The 21,703-nt window shown below is 48.4% G+C and overlaps 1 protein-coding gene across 9 annotated transcripts; it reads left to right on the top strand.

Moving 5' to 3' along the window:
- Positions 1–119: 119 nt before the first annotated feature.
- ACRBP (acrosin binding protein) lies at positions 120–20,223 on the top strand. Of its 9 annotated transcripts, none has more exons than XR_002117572.1 (12): positions 121–234; positions 554–763; positions 7,172–7,266; positions 7,759–7,864; positions 8,502–8,895; positions 16,588–16,720; positions 16,910–17,089; positions 17,197–17,364; positions 17,436–17,522; positions 17,708–17,819; positions 18,109–18,231; positions 19,496–20,223. XR_002117572.1 is itself a non-coding variant. In XM_019618085.1 (11 exons), the coding sequence occupies exons 1-11, from the start codon at positions 210–212 to the stop codon at positions 18,156–18,158; spliced, it is 1,560 nt and encodes a 519-aa protein (XP_019473630.1). In that variant the 5' UTR covers positions 121–209; the 3' UTR covers positions 18,159–18,944. The 9 variants fall into 9 exon arrangements, 6 of the variants coding, with proteins under 6 accessions (XP_019473660.1, XP_019473630.1, XP_010716238.2 ...); XR_002117573.1 differs by lacking the exon at positions 19,496–20,223 and adding an exon at positions 18,317–18,944; XR_002117574.1 differs by lacking the exon at positions 19,496–20,223 and adding an exon at positions 18,307–18,944.
- Positions 20,224–21,703: the final 1,480 nt, after the last annotated feature.

Genomic DNA, 21,703 nt, shown 5'->3' with positions numbered 1-21,703 from the left:
GTGGGACTTGTGTCCACAAGTCTCCTCATCAGCCCTTCGCATCTCATGTCCCTGTGAGCTCCCACCAGCTGTTCCCACCTTACTGGTACCTGCAGGACTCGTGTCCCTCCAGGCTCCAGCTGTGATGCCATCCCCTTCTCATTCCACTGCTACCATGGCCACCAAGCCGAAGGCCCAGCAGGACAGGAGTGCTGGAGCAAGGGGTAGAAATGTTGAGGTTGCCCTCCCTTTTGGGTGAGTGATTACCTAGGCTGCTGCCCAGCCTCCCAGGGGTCACAGCAGAGCCTTGGGGCACTGTGCCTAGGCTGGGGGATGGGTGTTAGAATTCCCTGCTACTGTGCCCTCATCCCACACCTCCTCCAGCCCCATGACTCTCACGAGACCACCATGTTGGGCCCACTCTCCGTTCCAGACCTCAATCATGCTCAACCAGGGAGGGATCTGGAGGCTCTAAGACAGGATGCAGAGTGGAAGGGGGCACAGGGGATGTAGGAGAGAAGGGGGACCCCAGCCAAAGACAAAAGAGAGGAAGTACATCCTGCTGTTTCCCCAGGACTGTTGATGTTGCTGACATCCTCTGCTGCGCCACCAGTGCCTCCTGTGGGCAGCCCCCTGTCTGATGGTGAGTACCAGCTCTTCTTCTCCAGCCTGTGGCCAATCTGGAAGGCCCATGCATCCTGCCACCTACGTCAGACCTTCGGCTGCCTCAGCCCTGCAGTCCTGCGGCTGGACCAGCAGGAGAACCATGGCCATGTCCCTGAAGGTAGGACACTGTGAATACCTCAGGGTGCTGCTGGGATCACCTCACCTCCAGAAGCAGTAGCTGTCAAAATGCCTACAGACAGTGGGAATGGTGATGGGAAGGGCCTTTCTGAGGTCTGTAGTCCAAAGTCAGACTCAGAGCAGTACAATCTCAGCACTAGATCACCCTGGCTTTGGGCAGACAAGTTATGGAAGCCTCCAAAGGTGTTCTGATTGCCTGTCTGGGAGCTTCAAGTGCTGCACCACTTCTCTTGCAAAAAAGTGGCCAATATGAACCTCTCACGCAGGAATTTGCAGATTTTTCTTTCTTATTTCATTTGGCACCACCAAGAAGAGGTTTTCTTTCTTGTTCTTTAGTTCTCCTCCAAGTCATTGTGGGCTGCTATTACATCACCTCTCCTCTTCACAGAATCACAGAATGGTTGAGGTGGCAGAGTCCTCTGGGTTCACGTGGTCCAACCCCTCTTCTAGCACGGACACTCACTGCAAGGGTGCCCAGGTTATATTCAGGCAGCTTCTGAATATCTGAAAGATCTTCTCTGCTATCCACAGTAAAGAAGGGCTGCCTGCTGGAACTCCTGTGCTCCAGAATGTGCTCATTGTCTCTTGTCCTGGCACTGGGCACCACTGAAAAAAGCCTGGCTCTGTCCTCTGCACTCTCCCATTAGGTATTTATAGACACTAATGAGATTCACCTACGCTTTCTCTTCTCCAGGCAGAACAGTCTCAGCTCTCTCAATCTTTCCTAGTAGGAGAGATACTCCAGTCTCCTAATCATCTCTGTGGCCCATTGTTGGACTCTGTAAACTGTCACGTAGAACATTAATGAAGGTGTTGAATAGGACTGGATGAAATATTGACCTCTGTAGTACACCACTAGTTACTGGACTCCAACTAGGCTTTTCACTGCCAACAACTACCCTCTGGACTCAGCCAGTCAATCAGTTTTCCACCCACTTCACTGTCTGCCAATTCAGTCCACACATCAAGTAATTCTCTATGAGGATCTTATGGAACAGCCTCAAAAAAACTGAAGTCCAGGTAGACAATATCCACCATTCTCCTCTCATCTACCAGGGCAGTTATTTCATTATAAAACCTTATCTTGTCGGTCTAGCATGGCTCCTGATGATTTTCTGGTTGTTCACATGTCTGGAAATGGTTTTCATTATTGCAGCTCCAGCACTTTCCCAGGGACCAATTTGAGCCTGACTAGCCTCTTTTTCCCAAAGTTCGCACTGTTCCTGAGAACAGTGTCATTTGCTTTTCCTCTAGTCTTTGGGTACTTCTCCAGTCTCCATGATTGATCAAGAATTACCAAAAGTACATCTCACAATAACATCTGCCATCTTGAGGGTTCATCCCATTGAGATCCATGGATCCAGTTCACTTTAGTATTCTTTGATCTGATTGTCTTCCACCAAGAATACAGCCTCAGTTTTTCCTTTCTTTTCTGGGACCAGGGATTCCTGAAGGCTATTCTTGCTAGTAAAGACCGGAGCAAAGAAGGCATCCAGTACCTCAGATCTTCTCATGTCCTGCATAACTTGGTCCCCATCTCCTTAAGGAATGGGCCCACATTATGGTCTGTTTTGTTACCTAATAACTTATAGAAGCTCTTCTCATTGTCCTTGACATCTCTGGCCTGATTCAGTAACATCTAGGGTTTAGCTTTCCTAACTTCATCCTTGGATGCTTCTGCAGTGTCTCTGTATTCCTCCCAGATTAGCCTTGCTGAAATGAACAGCTCTTTCCAGCTAGATCTAGGGTTTAATGCAGAAGGCTCTCGTAGGCCTTTAAGAAATCTTGAGCTGATAAGCTGCTTTTTGAAGTGTTTAACATTTCTGTAGCCAAGAAACATCCCAGTTCAGAAAGTGCCATAGCAACAGCACCCTTTAAATCTCTGCAATCATACTTTCTCTGCACCCCTGCATCAGAGAATTTAAGTGGCATAATTATATCTCTGCAGCTGAAAAACTTGGGACTACTTCTGTTGTATTTTTCTTCTGAGAAAAAAAAAATAGGAGCAATTTTCTCATAAAAAATATGTCTTTATATTTAGCTATGAACGTCAATGAAATGAATGATTATCCAAACGTCTGTGCTTATTTGGACTCCAGCTTGAGGGCAGCTATTTCTTGCTTGTTTCTGCAGCTGTGCCAGGGGAATGGTTCCCATCCTTCACCAACAGACCCAGGGAGAGGTCCTGGGCTTCCTGCCTCACTTGCTAGCACCTGACATTGAGGAGCTAGGTGCAGCCAGGGCTGCTGTTTGTTTTGTTACAGGCAATGCCAAGCACTGTGGACCACCAAGCCACCATGCTAGTGGTTGGAGACATTCCCACTGCTGCTCTGCTTTGGGCCTCTCACTTCCCAGTACCCTGACAGCAGAGGGGGTTGGTGTCTGTTGACCAACATCTTTGGTCCCCATCTATCTCACTCTGAAGCCTCCTGCATTTCCCTTGCAGCAGGGATCCACTGCTGAAGCCACACGGGCACCTTAGCCACTGCCTGCAGGGACTTGGGCAGTCCTGGCATTCGTGAGTGTTGACTGTGCTTCTTCACATGTGGTGCTCAGGAAAGCTCAGGAAAGTTGTGCTTTAAACAAGGGAAGTTCAGGGCCATGGAGGTGATCAGAGGGATGGAGAAACCTCTCCTATGAAGAAAGTCTGAGGGAGCTGCACTTGTTCAGACTGGAGAAGAGAAGACTCTAGGGAGATCACTCTGCGGCCTTCCAGTACTTGAAGGGACCTTATAAGCAGGAGGAAGACCAGCTTTTTACGTGGACAGATAGTGATAGGACAAGAGGGAATGGCTTTAAACTAAAAGAGAGGAAATCTAGGTTGGATATTAGGAAAAATGATTCACTTGGGGAGGTGAGGCAATGACACAGGCTGCCCAGCGAAGCTGTGGATGCCTCATCCTTTGAGATGTTCAAGGCCAGGTTGGATGGGGTGCTGGGCAGCAGGGCCCAGGGTGGCAGCCCTTCCCTATGGCAGATATGGAACTTTTAGGTCCCTTCTAGCCTAAGTCACTGTGGCTCTGAGCAGCGTGGTCTGCTAGTTGGTGGTCTGCACATAGCAGGGGGATTGAAACTAGATGATCAATATGGTCCTTTTCAACCCAGGCCATTCTATGATTCTATGATTCTATGATTCTATGATTCTATGAAATGTACATGTAACCTCCTAGTGTTCTTTTACGTGGATGAACTGAGTCAAGAGGAAGTTTTCCTAACACGGGTGTAAAAGTAACTTGGCTGGCTCCATCTTTCAGTGAAGATGTAATTGTAAAGTAATTGCTTGTTACTTGGAAACCCTTCAGGACTTGGAGCTCCTGCACATAGAGTAGGCCACAAAGCCCAAAGAGATGGTCTCCTGAGATCCAGCATAAGCTGTAGTTGTTTGCAGAAGCAAATGGGCAGGACGAGCACAGGCACAAAGTAAAAGATTTTATGGTTTAAATTAACAGTGCTGGAAGGTATCCTCCTAGCAGGAATGTCAGAGGATTCAGAGAAAAGGCAAAGGGCAGGGAGATGTCAGGCTCATTTCAGTCAAGTTGGGAGGTTTTCTGGGCTGGGTTCCTGATGAACAGGTGAAATTCTATTCTTGCTGGTGAATATGCTAAGCGCAAGAGAAGAGGTACCATTTAGACAGGTCTATGGCTTCCTGCCTACTCTGTGGCGGAGTGCGACTTCTCAAGTAATCAGCCCCAGGTGCAGCTAACACCTGTGGTGTTTTCTGCATGTTTTTTACATGTAGAACCTTAAACCTTCCTCACTTCCTTTGAAGACTGCTGACTTATTCAGCATTTTGCCTGTATCTGCCTCCGTATGGTGCGACAGGTCCGTCCTCCCTGATTTCTGATCATCTTCATGCTTTTGCCAAAATTAACAGCCAATTCTAAGCTAATAACATGACAGGATGGGATGCTCCGGTTTCTGCACAATGAATGCTGAAAAAAAATGTCTCCACCACCTCCATCATTGCTTGAACCCCCCTGGCAGGCCTGCAGGGGCCAGTCCTGCAGACACTGTGTTGTTTTCTGAGGGTTCCCGAAGACACTTTTCTCTCTAAAATTTTCCCTACCTGCTTACACGTAGCTGGATTGAGGGTGTTGCATTTTGCTGGGACCACAAAGAGTTCTTCTGGGCTCCAGAGGAGCCAGGAGGCCCATGAGTGGCTCCTCACTCTCTGCGGGCTCACAGCATGCTGCAGGAGCGGGCAGGATGGCTGGAGGAGCTTTGGTGCAGGTCTGAAGGCCGGACACAGACAAAAATTGTGAGCACATAGAGCTCTAAGCTCTCCTGCAGACATGGGCAGTTATGGAATTGCTCTGCTCATGCACGCACAGAGCAGATGGAGCACAAAACCACCTCCTTCCCAAAATTCCCCAGGGTTTTGGGATGCAGATTTGAGCCAGTAAAGTCAGCAGTACCCTTCAAGGCTGTTGCACAGGTGTGCACAGGCACAGACTTTGCCCACAGCATGTTGGACTTTCCACTAACCCTGGTATGGCTAGAATCACTACAGACTTACAAGGACTGCTCTGAAAGTAATGCTTCCTATTTTATTATTTATTTTGATCCACAATGTCAGAGGTGGACGTTGCTGATATGGCAGTAGAGACTAAACCTCCCTGCCAATATTCTATTACATTTTGTTGCCATGCTACAGATGGCAGCAGAGGGGCAGTCTGACAAAATGGAGTCTGACATGGGCGTGAAGATGAAGCAAAGGTATATCACTGAATTCCTCCATGTGGGAAAAAATTGCACCCATTAGCATTCACCAATGCTTGCTGAATGTTTATGAAGACCAAACAGTGGATGTGAGCACAGTGAGACAGTGGGTGGTGCATTTCAACAGAGGCGACAGTGATGTGAAAGACAAGTCACACATTCCAGACATTCATGCACAGCTGTCACATCATGAAATGAAGAGCATCTCAATCAGTTTGTCCATGTGAATCAGTGGATCACAACTAGGGAACTGTGTATGAAGCTGAATATCATCTGTGATGCATTGGAAATGATGGTGGCAACGTTGGAATATCACAAAGTTTTTGCTAAGTGATCCACAAATTCTCATATAGGAACAGAAAGAACACCGTATGCAAGTTTGTCAGGACCCGTTGAGCCAATATGAGACTGAAGATTACAGTTTCTTGGATCATATCATTAATGGTGACAAGATGGGGTGTCATCACTATGAGCTGGAATCAAAACAGCAATCCATAGTGAATTCTCTATCAAAGAAAAAGTTTCAGACACATCCCTCAGTGGGTGAAGTAACGTGCATTGTCTTTTAGGATATCTTCTCCTATCTTTTCCTGTCTTTTCCTGTCTTTTCCTATCTTTTAAGATTGGAAAGGGGTGAGCTTTCTGCATTTTCTGGAACTCAGACAAAACATCAACTCCTACCACTACACCTTACTAAGCTGAGGGCTTGAACTTCCTGTATCAGGTCAGAAAAGAAGACACCTTTCTCTTACAACATAATAATGCCAAGCCCCATGCCAGTTGGAAGACTATGGAATACATTGCCAGTCTTGGCTGGACTGTCCTACCACACTCACCATATAGTTCAGAATTGGTGCCTTCTGACTTCCATCTGTTTGAGCCACTGAAAGATGATCTGCATAAGCAACATTTTTCTAGCAACAATGCTGTTGTAGCAGCTATGGAACAGTGGGTCATCTCCATTGGTGCAGATATTTTCAAGCACAGCATGCAGGCTCTTGTTCATTGCTGGTGAAAATGCTTAGCTAATGGTGGTGACTATGTTGAAAAACAGTGTTTTGTAGAAGAGAATTTGCTCTATCAAATAGTGTTATTGTGCTCCTTGTATCAGTTATAGTTTCCATACAAATAAATAGGAAGCACTACTTTCAGAGTGACCTATGTATTTTGTTCCGTAGAGGTTGTCTTCCCTGGTGATCCCAGATCCGGTCTGGTCATCTCTTAACCTATCACACTGCTACTTGCCTTTTTTGTTTTCACCTTTCAGGGACAGTGCTCTAGGTGGCTTGCTTGAGCAGGGTGTTGGACAGGGTGACATTCAGATGTCCTCTTTAACCTAAACCATTCTGCGATTTAGTGAATAATAAGAATCCTTATTGTGTCCTGCAAACAGGAGGTTTGATTTTCTGTAAAAAGGAAGATGCCACGTAGATAAGGGCAGATGGTTGAACTGAACAGCTGGGGAGTACATAGCGAAACATGTGGCATCAAATGTCAGGAGTTTTAGCAGTACCAAACTGCAATCTCCACCTGGGGGCAGCTTTAACTCTCCATTCATCACAAGCACAGTCTGAAAATAAGCATCTCTCTGAGAGATGCCGGTCCCCAGACATGTTCTGGCTGATCCTGAGGCCTGCCCCTACCTCCCTTCTCTCTCATCCATCCCTAGGACCTGTCTGCTCTGCCTTCCCTGAGGCACCACAGTTTCAGACCTTCTGCCAGTTTGCCCAGTATCGCTGCTCCAAGCGCAAATTCTATGTCAAGGTGAGCAGTGGGATTAGGGCCATGAGGGAGAAGCGTCACCTGGGAGAAGGAAGGGGCCAGATTTAGGAAAAGGATGCCTGTGGCAGAAGAATATAGAAAACAGACAACAGATACTGTTGCACATGTGTCTGAAAATGCACATTGTTTTAATTAGTGCTGTGAGCACATTCATGCAAGCAAGGGACAAAACAAAGGAATGCAGGGAAAGTAGAAGGGAAGGGAAAGTGGAAGGGAAGGGAAAGTAGAGGGGAAGGGAAGGGAAGGGAGGAGGAGAGAGGAGGAGAGGAGGAGGAGGAGGAGAGGAGGAGAGGAGAGAGAGAGAGAGGAGAGAGAGAGAGAGGAGAGAGAGAGAGGAGAGGAGGAAGAGAGAGACGAGAGGACGAGAGAGGAGAGAGACGAGAGAGAGAGAGAGAGAGAGAGAGAGAGGGAAGGGAAGGGAAGCGGAAGCGGAAGCGGAAGCGGAAGGGACTCTTATTTCTCTTTTCCACTCAGCGAATCCCATGTCCGAGTTTTTTTCCAAAAGGCCTTCTTCATCCAGAGCAGCAACCTTATGATGTAGACTTTTGGGCAAAAGATGAAAGCTCTCCTACAGAAGCAGGTATGGATGCACTGAATGGCTCTGGGTTCCTCTGATTGCCTGATGATTGCCCATTGCTGCTCTTCCTTCCAGAAAAACTGGGTGTGAGGTTTGGGTCTATGCTGTGCTGTGGGACTGGTAGACATGCAGGTGCTGGCATGTCAGCACAGTGCCTAGGAAATTCCCTCTTTCTGGCCTACAGAATGGTCTTGTGATTGAGGAGCAAGAGACAGTGGGCACAAACTGGAGCACAGAATGTTCCCTCTGAACGCCAGGAAGTACTTCTGTGCTGTGCAGATGATGGAGCACTGGCACAGGTTGCCCAGAGAGGCTGTGTGTGGGGTCTCCTCCTCCAGAAGTCACCTGAACATGGGCCTGGGCACCCTGCTGTGGGTGTCCCTGCTGGAGCAGGGCTTGGGCCAGATGATCCAGAGGGTGCTGCCAGCCTCAGCCATGCTGTGGTTTTGTGAAGAATTGTGAGACTGGCAAAAATATCCCCAGTCCCAGTCCATCAGGAAGCACCTGTGTAGAATGGTCACGGCTCTGCTAAGAGGGGAGGCAGCTATCTGGCTGCCCTCAGAAGGGTGCCCTCTGTGCTCCCGGAGAACAATGCTGGATTGGCTCTGACTTCAACCTTCCTGTCCTGCTCTCTCCCCAGTACCAGAGAAGCCATCTCTTTCTCCTGCCGACCTCCACCTGCACTCCAACGTGGACATGCTCCTGAAGTACTCCTATGCACTTTCAAGCCAGAAACCGCTGGTGCGGAAGATCCCACCAGCCATGCCAGTGGTGCCCAGACCCCTGCAGGACAGGGGCCGACCTGTACCACCATCTGCCCTGCCAGTCCCACTCGCCCCTGCCCCCTTGCGATCCCATGCCTGGGCAGAGAGCACTTGGGAGCACCGCCTGCAGCGTGGCGTCTGGCAGCTCATCAGTGCGGCCCTTTCCCTGGAGACCCTGACGGGCACAGACATCCCTGCCACCACTTCAGATCTGGGGAGTGTGACCAGTGGTACAAAAGAGATGATGCAGGACATGCCACCCCCTGGCAGGTGAGGCAGACTCAACTCCACACTTGGTGCAGCGCTGATTGCCACATGCCATGCACACAGCTTGTTCCTCATGTGTTAGTAGCAGCACCCTGCCCTGGGGTGAACACTCTGGAGCAAGCCCCATACAGAGCAGGTGTATGCATGGGCAGTCCCTTGGACACCTCCCTCCCCTTGCTTGAGCAGTTAGCATTGCTAGCAGGTGTTCTGTTACTGTTCTGTGTTCTGTTGCTGTTCTGGTGACATGAGTAAATCACACTTTGGCTGGGCCTGAGCTGTATGTAGGAAGGGCTTTGCCTTCTGCACCTCCCCACACTGCGCTCACCCTCCTCCCAGCTTCCAGCTACTGGCAGATCAGGCAACCTGCAGGTGCTTCCTCACACTCCCAGTGCCTTGGAAGACACCACTGTATCCCTGTGCTGCCCTGCACACAGTATCAAGTAGTATTTCTTCATACAGCCTGGTTCGAGAAGATTTCTGAGGGTTGCTCTGTTTTCACTCAGCCCAGGGCCAGGGAGCACATAGCCTTGCTCCTAACTTGGCAGGACCTGTATTGCTTTTCAAGCACATGCATGTCTTTATGCTCTGGATTTGAGCACTGCTCTCCCTATGTTGTTTGTAGTTCTGGCTTTGAGAGCATCTGCATTTTATCACTTTGCAAGAGCAAAGCTGCTCACATACCAGTCCTACTCCGGACCTGTGACAGTCCAGCTTGTTGCAGACATTTCTTGCATCCTTCTCCATTCCTCTGAACTAGTGATGACCTGACAGGATCCATCCACATCACTGTTCAGGCAGGTGGGGTTGCTGAGCCCAAACAGAAAAGGTCTGCAAAGCGTCATTTTCTTACCCTCACATTTGTTTTCCGATCCTTCCGTACTTTGATACAGAGAATATGATTTTCACAGATACGTCATTTCAACTTCTCTTTGTCTCGGGGCAGTGACTTTCCTGTAAATGCATCGCTTTGTGCATGACTGCACACGTGGTGTCTTCTGAAAACACCACGTGCTGCTAGAGTTGAGCCTGAGATCCCACTTCTCCATGTAATTGCATCAAATTCTTAAAACTGTAACTGTTCTCTTACAAGGTTGTAACTTATGTCATCCTCTTTCCTAACACTGCAGGAGGCTTTTACTGCCCAGCAAACATTTCCTGATGTATGTAGTCTAAGGCGAAATTATTCTTCGCTGAAGATATGTTTGTTTTCCCTGCCTCAAAATTGAGCCTTGCTCTGATTTAGTTATATGGGGATTACAGAGGGACTGCTGTGATTGCAGATGACACTCGTTATTCTGTTGCAGGGTTCCTCAAAGACATTAATGCTGACTGTGTCTGCAACCTGACAGCCGAGTGCCATCAATCATGCTAAGCAAAGCTTAAACTCAAGCGAGATAAAAAGGCGAGCTAGGCTGTGCCTGTCAGCTTTACTGCTCGCCACATCCTGCCTCTTCTCCAAGGGACTTCAAAGCATGACCTAAAACAGGGGCACCGTGCTTTGAGGCATTTCCATTCCTGCAGTGATGGGTAGGACTTATTGGCACACAGGGTCCTGCTTAGCACTGGGTTTAACACCAGGTGCATGTAGCTATGACCTGGGTGTTGGGCCCAGGATGCACGTCTGCCCTGCAGGCTCATGTCCAGTGGGACTCCCATCCCTCTTCACTTGGCCCTCCCTGTGGCAGCTGCTCTGTGCTAGTCAGTGAGGCTGGTGGTGACCTTGAGGGAGAGATGGCAATGACAGCAAAATAACAAGCTTGAGAACTCAAAGCACACTTATGTGCTGTTTCTGCTAGCAGTGATTCATTATGGAGAAAAGAAGATGCAGTTTATTGTATCTATTTTCATTTTTTTGGTTCTTATTGTACTTTCTGCCCAAAATTAAAAAGCTTCTTACCTCCTTGTATTTCTTCTCCACACAGTTCCCTATATGCCCTTCTTCAATCCTGAAATAATCTAAGCAGAGCTCTGTAGCTCACATGATAAAGCCTTGCAACTCTCATTTCTGTGGCAAATTTCATCATCCCTTTTGGACAACAACACGCACCAGGTCTGTACGTACCACTCAGCAATACACTGGAGGATGACACAAGAATTGCCTTGCCCTTTTTCCAGAGCTTCCTGCTGCTGCAGTGTTTGTCCTGTATGACCCCTGCATCCCATTCAGCATCCCAAGTCTTGTTGACACAGCCAGATTCCTGGTGCATGGACCAAGTAATGCCCCACATTCCCAGTGACTCCTGTGTCCAGTACTTGCCTGTTGACTTGCGCTGTTGGTCTTGGGGCACGCACAGGCTGCTGAGACATCCCTGGCACTCTGAGGTGATGTCAGGTGGCTGGAAATCCCCTCAGCTCTCATGCTAAGAATTTGAGAGAGATTTCTCAGACTCACTGACTCAAAAAGATTTAATCCTAATATGTACTGTTAAACATCTCCTGTTATGAATGGACTGTAAGACTGTTGTGCGTTACATGACGTGTCAGCAAAACCTTTTTGGCTTCAACACATTGTAACCATGCCATGTCTTACTTGAGATATTCTTTAAAAGAAAAATAAAAGATCTCTTTTTCTTTCTGAATCTGTTAACATTAGCTTTCCCTTAGCAGTTTTGGTTTCCTGCAACAATCCTCACAAGTCAGTAGTCGTGAATCCATTGTTTGCTCCTTCTCTCCTGTTTGCCACATACTGATATCGGAGAGGTTCAGCAGCTGCACAATAATGGCCCAAATCCTTTTCATTATGTTGAGGGAGAGGTAGATGTTGTCAACCAGCCCTCCTCAGAGACACCCCAAAAGTGAAGTAGGCTGAGATGTGTTGGTCCATGTCTCAAATCACTAAGGCAAGATGGGCTTTTATCCAAAGTTTTGCCATTTTGTCACAGAGGAATTACTGACTTAGAGGAATTTTCTCAATTGTGTTTTTTCACTTTCCCTTTGAGACATTGCCTATAAGTATCTGTTAAACATTTTCCAGGACAGCAGTTATGACGTTATGGTGCAGAGGTGCTAAGCTGGGATGGTATTCCCATGACAGGTCTTCAGCATTTCCTGTTCCTTGAATATTCTGCACACCTGCCAGCAGCCTTCTCCATGCTCAGCAGTGTGTTGATGAATACTGGGATCAGGCAGCAGCGCTGTTAGGCTGGACTGGGTCTTCACCATTGCAGTAACGTGTCTGTGACCAGACCGAGAGCCTCAGCGCTGCCATGAGTAGCAGCAGGGAACATCTCTGATCTGTGGTCTCTGAGAAGGAAACCAGCAGTGGCCCAGGTGCACCTAGTGCTGGTAAAACAGGGCTGGTAAACCAACCCAACTTGCAACCGTGAGGCCAGCCAGCCTCAGAGCAGAGATGTAAAACAGAGATAGAGCTGAAAATAGTTGTGAAAGCAAGAGCAACATAATTTCTCGTTAGCCTCAGGCTGATGGCATGACTCTATTTCCTCAATGGGTGAGAGGATGTTATAGCACCTTGTTTTGTGCTTCTGCATGTGATCAACAGCAAAGTCAGCGAGAGATGCTCAGAAGAGTGAGGCGTTCTGATCTGTGTAGATAGGCCGTACTGAGTACAATCTATAAATCTATGAAGTTTGTCATGAAGCACAGGCTTCTGCCCACTCCTGACTTTGAGTCTGTTCCGAACAAGTAGGTCATCAACATTCAGCAGATGCTTTATTGCTGCTTATTAGCTGCTTATGGAAGCACTCTTTTTAAAGAAGGTGGGAGCTGAGTTCTCTTTCATTACCCTTCTCCCTCTAGTTCTCTCTAGTTCTCATATGGCTTGGGCAGCACTTGCTGCACTACTACTGTGAAGGAAAAAGAAAAAGGCTGTTGAAACCACTTAGTAGCCAGCACATTCTAAGCTTCATGTTATTGTTATCCTTTATTTATTTATTTATTTATTTATTTATTTATTTATTTATTTAAAATATAGCAAGCAAGACCTTTTTCTATCTTGGTGATGGAAGCACTAGAGCTATTCATATAATCTTTAATGACTGTTAATGTCTTTCTCACTTTAATGGTTTGGTCATGCTGGTATGATAAAAAAGCAATAAAATCAAAACATGCCACTAGAATAGCAAATGAGTAGTGAATCAACAGTGATATATGTGTGGGTAAATTGTTTCAGGTGATACAGAGAATAATGTCAGGTTCGTTAATCAAAGAGTATGAGTCCCACCGAGCTGATCCAGGTAGCTTGCCAGTGTTTAAAGCCTAAGATCCAGCTGTAACTGAGCAGCCAGGATCTGAGTGCTGGCAGAGACTGCCTTCAGCTGTCATAGGCTTATCAGCACTGCAGACTGAAATCTGGCTCTCTTGGGCTGCTCTGCAGCAACTGCTCTAGAGATAAACTCTAAGTGTTAGGTAATTCTCACTCAAAGAGCACTTCTCTACAGAGAAGTAGTACTAGGTGCACCTAGGGGCTGCGCCTGGTTGCTCTCCCAGGGAAGCCCAGCGCTCAGTCACAGTGAAATACTGAAGAGACTGTATTAAACAGCCACAGGCAGGATCCTCATCTGGGATCAGCACAGACCAGAGGGACTTTTTGCTTAAATTTCAAAAGCTTTCCTGTGAGTGTTTACAAAGGAATAAAAAAAAAAAGAAAAGAAAAGAAAGAGAGGTTATATGGACTCGTGGGATATAGGAGTAGACATAAAAGATCTTACAGGTTTTGGAACTGCGCTCTCCATAGTACATGGACTTTGTTTCTCTTTGTGCTGGCACATTGTCATTCTTTCCAGCTTTGTCAGAATTGCTACCTGTCACTGCTCTCCTCAGTTTGCATTCTTTTCATAGAATCAAGAATCTTTTGAGTTGGAAGGGCTCATTAAAGGTCATATAGTCCAACTCCCCTGTAATGAATAGAGGCATCTGCAACCTAAATCAGGTTGTCCAGAGCCCTGTGAAGCTGACCTTGAATGTCTCTAAGGATGGGTCTTCCACCACAGCTCTGGGCAACTTGTTCCAGTATCTCATTACTCTTATCTTACGAACATGTTCCTTATATCCAATCTAAATCTTTCCTCTTCTAGTTTGAAACGTTTCCCTTGTCCCATCACAGCAGACCCTTCTGAAGATCCTGTTCCCTTCTTCCTCATAGCCCGCTTTTGAAAGGCTGTCCTCAGGTCATCTCCAGACTGAACAGCCCCAGCTCTCTCAGCTTGTACTCATAGGAGAGGTGTTCCTTTCCTTGGGTCATTTTTGTGGCCCTCCTCTGAACATACTCCGAGAGGTCCATGTCTCTCCTGTGCTGACAACTCCACATCTGGATGCAGTACTCCAGGTGAGGTCTTACCAGCACAGAGCAGAGGGGCAGGGTCACCTCCCTCGATCAGCTGGCCATGCTTCTTTTGATGCAGCCCAGGATGTGGTTGGCTTTCTGGGCTACGAGGGTACATGATTGACTCACATCCAACTTGCCATCCAACTTGTCATCCACCAGTACCCCCGAGTCCTTTCTGACAGGATTGTGCTTCATCATTACATCCCCCCAGCTTGTAGTGATAGCAGTGGTTGCCACAACCCAGGCGAAAAACCTTGCACTTGGATTTATTGAATCTCATGAAGTTCACCTGGGCCCACTTCTTAAGCCTGTCTTGGTCTCTCTGGATGGCATTCTGTCTTTTGGCCATGTCAATTGCACAGCTTGGCATCATCTACAAACTTGCAGTGAGTGCACTTGATCCCACAGTCAATGTCATTGCTGAAGGTATTAAAGAGCATTGGTCTCAGTGCTGACCCCTGAGAAATACCACCTGCCACTAATCTCTATCCAAACATTGAGCCATTGGCCACTACTGGGTAAGATTTCGTATCAGTTATCATAGAACAGTCCACCCATCAATTTCCAATTTGGAGAGAAGGATGTTATGAGAGACCATGTCAAAGGCCTCACTGAAGTCCAGGTAGATGACATCAGTGGCTGTTTCCTTGTCCACCGGTGCAGTTATGCCATAATAAAAAACAACAAGATTCATCAGGCAGAACCTGCCCTTTGTGAAGCCATGCTGGCTATTCTATATCACCTCCCTCTCTTCCACATGCCTTAGCATAGCTTGCAGAAGGATCTGCTACATGATGTTCCCTGGCACAGAGATGAGGGTGACAGGTTGGTAGCTCCCTGGGTCATCCTTTCTACTCTTCGTAAAAGTAAGTGTGAAATTGCCTTTTATCCAGTCACTAGAGACTTCACCTTACCACCATTTTGTTCCTTTTCTGCTCTGATCTTCCCTCCTCAAACATCCAACCAGGCCGGTTGTACTGTGTTGTGCTGGAGTGAGAGATACACAGTCTTGCAATACATCAGTTACTAGGTATTGAAGTGCCTTCATTTTTCCAGTGGATGTTGTTGATGTGCTGTGGGTTGGCACCAGTATAATTTGTTTGTGTGTCTGAATCCTATTTGCAGCCTGTCTAGAGTGCAGCACAACACTATGTGTTGAAGGAACACCCTCTCTTGTCTCAGTGCAGGCTCAAGAAGCATCTGCAGCACTCTGATAAAACAATTCTGACCATAACATCTTAAAAAAAAAATAGCATGGAGACATTTTTTGTGACCAAGATTTTCCAAGTTCTCTTGGAAAATGAGAGCAGCGCCTTCAGAGGCACTTCAGAGATCCTGACATGCTCGCTTGCTGCTGCTCACTGTGAGCTGTTGGGGCATTGGAAAATTACTTCTGACCTACAGCCCCATTCCTAACTGAAATCTGGGCTATCTTTATCAAGCCTCCAAGACATGGAGAAACCATGTCGTCATTGAAGCCTCCCTTCATTTCAGGAGCAGGCAGAAGTGCAGTCTGACCAAGTGCTCACTCAGCAGTGCCCTCACTCAGCTATATCTGGCTCCCTTAGCTTCTCTCTCTCTGTGCATGTTTTCCAGGTGTTGGGAAATCTCATCTTAATGACTTTCCTCTGGTTCCCCCATCTATCTCTTCTCTGAGGTCTCAGCCACAATCAGGGAAACTCCTCCATAAACATTAGCACATGAATGAATTTCAAGAACATTTTAACATCATCAGTTGCTGCTCTTGTCTGTTTATCTGTTTATCACTGGGACTTTTCCCTGGTCACAGGAAAGAAATATTTAATGAGTGTTTTTATGTCTTCTGCATCATTGTTGATAATTCACATGATTCTTGTATAATAACCTACAATTTATGCTGTTTCTGAGATGTAAAACATTCTTACTGCTGTTATCCTACTGTCCTGTTTTCTACCTGTGACTTCCCGCATGAGTTTGGATGAATAGTTAATTCACCACCATTATTACCAATTCATTCCTCTTTCCATCGAAAACATTGGCTCGAACAGAAGAGAGTCATAGTATTCTCCAGACCACAGTGGGACTGCTCCATAATTGGTGCTTAGCAGACTTTAACAAAGATCTTGCTGTGCCATTGTAAAGATAAAACTACACAGCAGCTGCTTTGGTGATACTAGGAAAATCCCTGAAGCTGTGCTCCTCCTCCAGTCCCTCTGCCATGTTCCTGAAAACCCCCCCTCCATGTTGCACAGGCACAGGCACAGGCAGACCATGCTGGCACACCCATTGTGCAGGTTGGCCAAGGCTTTCTCAGAAAGGTTTTTTCATTTTGTGTCAGGCCTGTTTTCCTCCCCCTCTGTTTTTACCTAAGGGCTTATCTTAGCTCATGACAAGGGAAGAGATCTGACCTCCTTCATCCATTTCTCTGCCAGTCTTCTTGCCCTGAAGAGGAAGGAAGCAGTGATGATCCTGTGCTATGCAGTGTTGGAGGGAGTCTGTGTCTCCTCAGTTGTCACCCAAGCATGGAAGGAGTTGGAAGAAAAGATCCTTGGGTTTGGAGATTCGGTAAAGATGCTGATGTCCACTTTGACCCCCATTGTGGGCAGGGCTCCCTGTAGTACTGACCGCAGTGCTTGTAGGCACTGCCATTACAGGTGCCACCTCGGGAGAAGCCAACCCAGTTAAGCCAGTGAGGCAAACCCACACCAGGGATCCCCAGCCTCTCCCCCTGACTGCACCATCACACCTCCCTAGGTGTGTGACAGCCTTGGGAGGCAGCATATGGACCTATGCCCTGCCTGTGCTTTCTGCTCACTGAAAATAGAGCAGTGCCATAACATCTACAACCTGAGGCGCATTCACTGCAAGACAGGCAGCTTCATCGCATACATCAACCCGCAGATCTCAACCCAGCACCGGGCTGCAGTTAACAAGGTACTGAGCATGCTGCATCTTCTTCTGTGCCTGCGAGAAAGGAGATGGTCACAGTGGTGGGGAAGGAGGGAAAAATGCATGGCTCTTTTCATCCCGCCCCTTTGCAGACCAGCTTCCCAGAACCCTCAGAGTACTTTGGCACACAGCTTTCCAGAGGCCTGCGACCAGAATACTGGTGCAGCCTGATAGCCACCCAGGGCTGCGATGACCCTCGTGTGATGCTCTGGCTGCAGGCAGAATATGCAACCTTCCAAGCAGGGGATGTCCCAAGCAAGGTGGGTGCTGGGAGGGTGCTCCACCTCTCCTTCTCCTCTCTTTTCTCTGGCTTTCATTCCCATCTCCACAGATCTGTGACTCAGGTGGAGTTCAGCACCCCACTTACTGCGCCTTCAAAAGCCACCAGTGCTTGCAGCACAGCCTCTACAACCAGAGGGTAAGAAGCAGCCTCTGCCATCCCTTACTTAGCCTTTGCCTTCTCCTCCGTGGCTGGGCATAGAATCATAGAATGGTTTAGATTGGAAGGGACTTTTAAGATCATCTATTTCCAACCCCTCACTATAGGCAGGGACATCACCTTCTAGAACAGGTTTCTTAAAGCCCGGTTTTGAACATCTCCAGGGAGGAGCATCCACAACCTCACTGGGCAGCCTGATCCATGCTTGCACAGAAGACCCGAGTCCCTGCAAGACTTCACCTGTCAGTGCTTTTCCTTCCAAAAGGACAGAATTGGGTGTGTATGGGATGGGTACCAACAGCACAGAAGGCCTGCTGTCATCCCACTGATCAGTGGGATTTGCAGAGGCATTGATACATGACTGCAGAGTGTCAAGATAGGGAGCCATGGGAAGCCTTCCGTCCATTAGGTTGTCCTTATATTTCCTCTCACAAAGGAGGATCTCCCCCATACACCAACTTCCTACTGGTAACAAAGCCCAGAACCCCAGAGCTGAACAGAGGACTATCTCGTATCTTAGGAAGTGCAGCAGTACCAACTCTGTGAACTTGGGCTCCTCTTTCAGGTGATTCGCCATGGCTGCTTCACAAATCAGACCTACCACGTTCTGAGTGAGGAGGAGGGAAAAGAGGAAGTAATGCGCTGGCACCAGAGGTTCCTCAGCCTCACTGAAGGATGAGGTGCAGAGGTGGGCAGTGTGCAAGGGGTGCAGGACACCAGAGTAGGCTGCACGGAATTGTGGCAGTACAGAGAACCCAAACAGCTCTTTCCAGGCTCCTTGCTGGACAGTCAGCTGTCCGTGGCCAAATCTCATCACTTGAGCACCTACTCTGCATCCTTGACAGCAGCACATCAAGAGAGGAGCTGTATCCAACAGCATTTCATCCTGCTGCCCATTGAAACTCCTCTTGAAAAGGTTTTCTCCAGATGAAGGAGCCTGAGAAAGGTGTTGTCCCCAGTATATGGATTTAGAGCCACCTGCATGAAGTCCCCAGCAACCCTTAGCCTTCCTGACCCTGCAGGCTGACATCAATCAGTAGCATTACCAAGGCTGAACTGTATTTTATAAAGAGCTCATAAACCTAATTTGCTCCTTTCTCTCTGCTTCTGCCACTTTGTCACATCCACAACAACCTCTCTAGTCAGAGGTGGCTCTCCACCTGCTCCTGCATGGTTCCCTGGTGACTCTCACTCACTGCAGCACACATGGCCTGGCTGATAATATTCTGAGGATGAGGCCTCCAGCATGGCATCTTACCTTGCCAGCCCCAGCAGGAGCAAAGCCAGGTGCCCTGCAGGTCTTAAACAGTTTGTGAGGAAGGTGTTAATGTAGACACTTTGCTTTCTTTCATAGCTGCTTCTAAGGTTTAAAGGTTTCTGGGGCCAGTGTCCTCCAACTCTGTATTGAAAATAAATTTAAACCACAAAAAGTCCAGTGAGGCTGAAGACAGACTGCCAAGCAGAGAGCAGGCTTCCCCTACACCTTTCCCTGTTTCCCCCCATGCAGCTGTTGTCTTCATCCAGCACCACTGCCCCACTAGTAGCAGTTGTGCATCTCCACCAGGTGCTGGCACTGCTCCACCACCTCAGCCTGGGCTGCGTGGAAGCCCCTGCAGCAGCACAGGAGCTCGCCATCATCCATTGCTGCAGATGTCCTGTTGCACAGGTGGCCAGAGGTGCCAAAGGCCCCACATCAGGCTTCCAGTCACAAGAGTCTGGGCTGGCCAACAGATAAACCAGGTCATGAGCTGGGGGGGGGGGAGGGGGAGAAGGGAGAATGGAAGGGAGCAGGACATAAACCTGCTCTGTGAGCTCATGGATTCCCTGAATTTCTACTCTGAATAAGGGACTGGACAAAGCTCTGCCCAGCCAAGAAGAAGCTCTAGAAAGTGGGCTTGCTTCCCAACTTTTGTTCCTGCCTTTACTTTCCTCCCTGCCTCATTATTGTGCAGGTTCATGAGAGCTTGGCTGGAGGACACACCATGGCTCCTCTCGGGGTTGTCCACAAAGAGAAAAAGCAATCCCGTAAGAGAGGTTATCAGAGCAGCCTGATTACTGGAAACCTGCTGCGGGACACCAACCATGAGATGAAGAGTGAGAAACCCTGGGGGGAATGCCAGAAGGGCTGAGGACTGACTGTGAAACAAAATGTTGCCTCTCATCCCCTGGTGATCCTCTCCCATGAACCTTGTCCTCTGCCACCCAATCTCTGCCTCTGGACTCCTTCATCACCTTCAGGACTGACTCCTCGGATCTTGCAGTCACAGCCACATTTCTGCAGCTCCCCACCGCAGCACGCATGAGTCACAGCAAAGGCAACACCCCTTGAGGAGATGGCATGAATGAAGGCAGCCTCCCACTTGCCTGAAACAAGGTGAAAAAAGGCACAGGCCTGCTGAGCTCTGTACTCGGTTATGGAGAAGGGGAAGGCACTGGTGGGATGCGGCAGGAGAGAGAGGTTGTTACTGCATGCATGATGGATGCATTCAGATGGAGAGTGCTTAGGAGAAGTCACCATCAGGGTGTTCACCCAGTGCCACGGTCCTCAAGGCCTAGAGTCAGAAAGACTGCTCTGCAAGTGCTTTCGGCTCAGCCTGTGGCACCATCAGGTCCTGGGACCCACGTGCCATTGAGGAAGAGGAGTAAGCAACGGAAAGGGGAGCTTGGGGGGCTGGGCTGGGCTGGTGGCAGGGGTGGGGGCAGGATCTGCCAGTCTGCAGAGCTGACACCTAGTGTGGTCCAGACAGGACTTAAAAGCCAGGCCTGGCCAAATGATGAAATTTAACCAGAAAATTAGTATTTGTAGTAGCACATGCTTACTGTTCAATGTTTGCTGTGTCAGCAACTGTATTAGCATGTGGAAAAAGGCACTCCACATGCTCCAAGAAGACACACTGGCTCATTGAATGGATCCCATGACAACCCCACTGGCGTCCACTGGTCCTGCTGATCTTGGATAGCAATATTACCATAGACCTGCAGCTCCTGCAGAGTGGAACAGTTCCACCAGCAAAACTGATGCTGACATTCCCCAGCAGCCAACTCTGTTCCTCGGCCTCACTGCCTCCATGGATTCTACCTACTGCCGGCACACTCAGACCTACTCCTCCACCCACCCTGCCAAAGCTGTGCTGTCACCAGGGTCCTAGAGGGCCCCCTGCAGGGACATCTGCTTGGCGTGGAATTTGTGGAGCAGGATGGCAGAGAATTAGTCCTCTACAGCCTTACCTTAGAGTAAAAATGGGCAGGGAGGGGAATGAGCACCGTCCTTTGTGCCAGACTGGACATTCCTACTCCCCTATCTGCGACTCTTCAGTGTCACTGCTTCTCTCTCTTTGTGCTCCCAGAGATGCTCCCTCTCATGCATCGCATTTGTATTGCCTAGGTTTCTTCTCCCACACTTTTCTTACAGATCTGCCTGTTTCTTTGCAGACAGCACCTCCTCAGGTGACTTTCCAATCCAGATAGTACGAGTGCAGAGTGTACTTGCAACTAGGTCACAGCAAAGACATGCTGCACTGGGATCAGCATCATACACACAGTCACACTATCTCCATCCTAGCCCTGGCCAAACTCTGCCTTCAGCCACCAAGAAGCAGCCCAAATCCCATCCTGCACAGCACAGCCCCTGCCACAGGTGATGATTGTGGGTAGTGCTGTTGTGCCTACCAGCACAACAGGATTGAAGGCGTTTGTGCAGTACTGCCCACTACAGTTCTGGTAGAGCAATGGGAGAGCTCTGAACTGGGGCTCTGGAGTGAGCATCCTTCTTCCCAGGGAGCTCACATGGCTAGGGGTGGTGTCAGTGCCTGAATCCCAATCTCTAATGTCCTATAGATAGATGATCTGGTCATCTTTCTCTGTAGACAAGTCACTCCAGCAGCAGTGAGCAAAGATTTATATACAAGAGAAGCTGGGGAGCATCAGGCAGTTGGTGCTAAAGGCACCAGCTCATCGACACATTGTCACCCAGCCCCCTGGTAGCCAGTGTATCTTCCTGCTGTGTCAGTCTCTGGGCACAGAATCAGGAAGACCTGGCACTTCCCTCAGTTCCACAGCTGCCCTTGTTGGCACTCTCTCATCTGCCTCCTTCAGGCTGGACATTCTTCTTCTCTACCCTGCAGCCCTCATAGCTACAGCAAACAGACTCAGCCCTACCG

The sequence above is a fragment of the Meleagris gallopavo genome, chromosome 1 (genome assembly GCF_000146605.3).
Source record: "Meleagris gallopavo isolate NT-WF06-2002-E0010 breed Aviagen turkey brand Nicholas breeding stock chromosome 1, Turkey_5.1, whole genome shotgun sequence".
NCBI classification, from domain to species: Eukaryota; Metazoa; Chordata; class Aves; order Galliformes; family Phasianidae; genus Meleagris; species Meleagris gallopavo.
The sequence above is the reverse complement of the archived record's forward strand: the minus strand, read 5'-3'. Positions and strand labels throughout refer to the sequence as shown.

Excerpts from the sequence above, each read along its gene's own strand:
- ACRBP (XM_019618085.1), top strand. The coding sequence starts at position 210 with ATGTTGAGGTTGCCCTCCCTTTTGG. Across the intron at positions 8,896-16,587 it reads GACATGCCACCCCCTGGCAG|TCTTCTTGCCCTGAAGAGGA; the intron begins GTGAGGCAGACT and ends TTTCTCTGCCAG. Across the intron at positions 17,820-18,108 it reads TTCCAAAAGGACAGAATTGG|GTGATTCGCCATGGCTGCTT; the intron begins GTGTGTATGGGA and ends CTCCTCTTTCAG.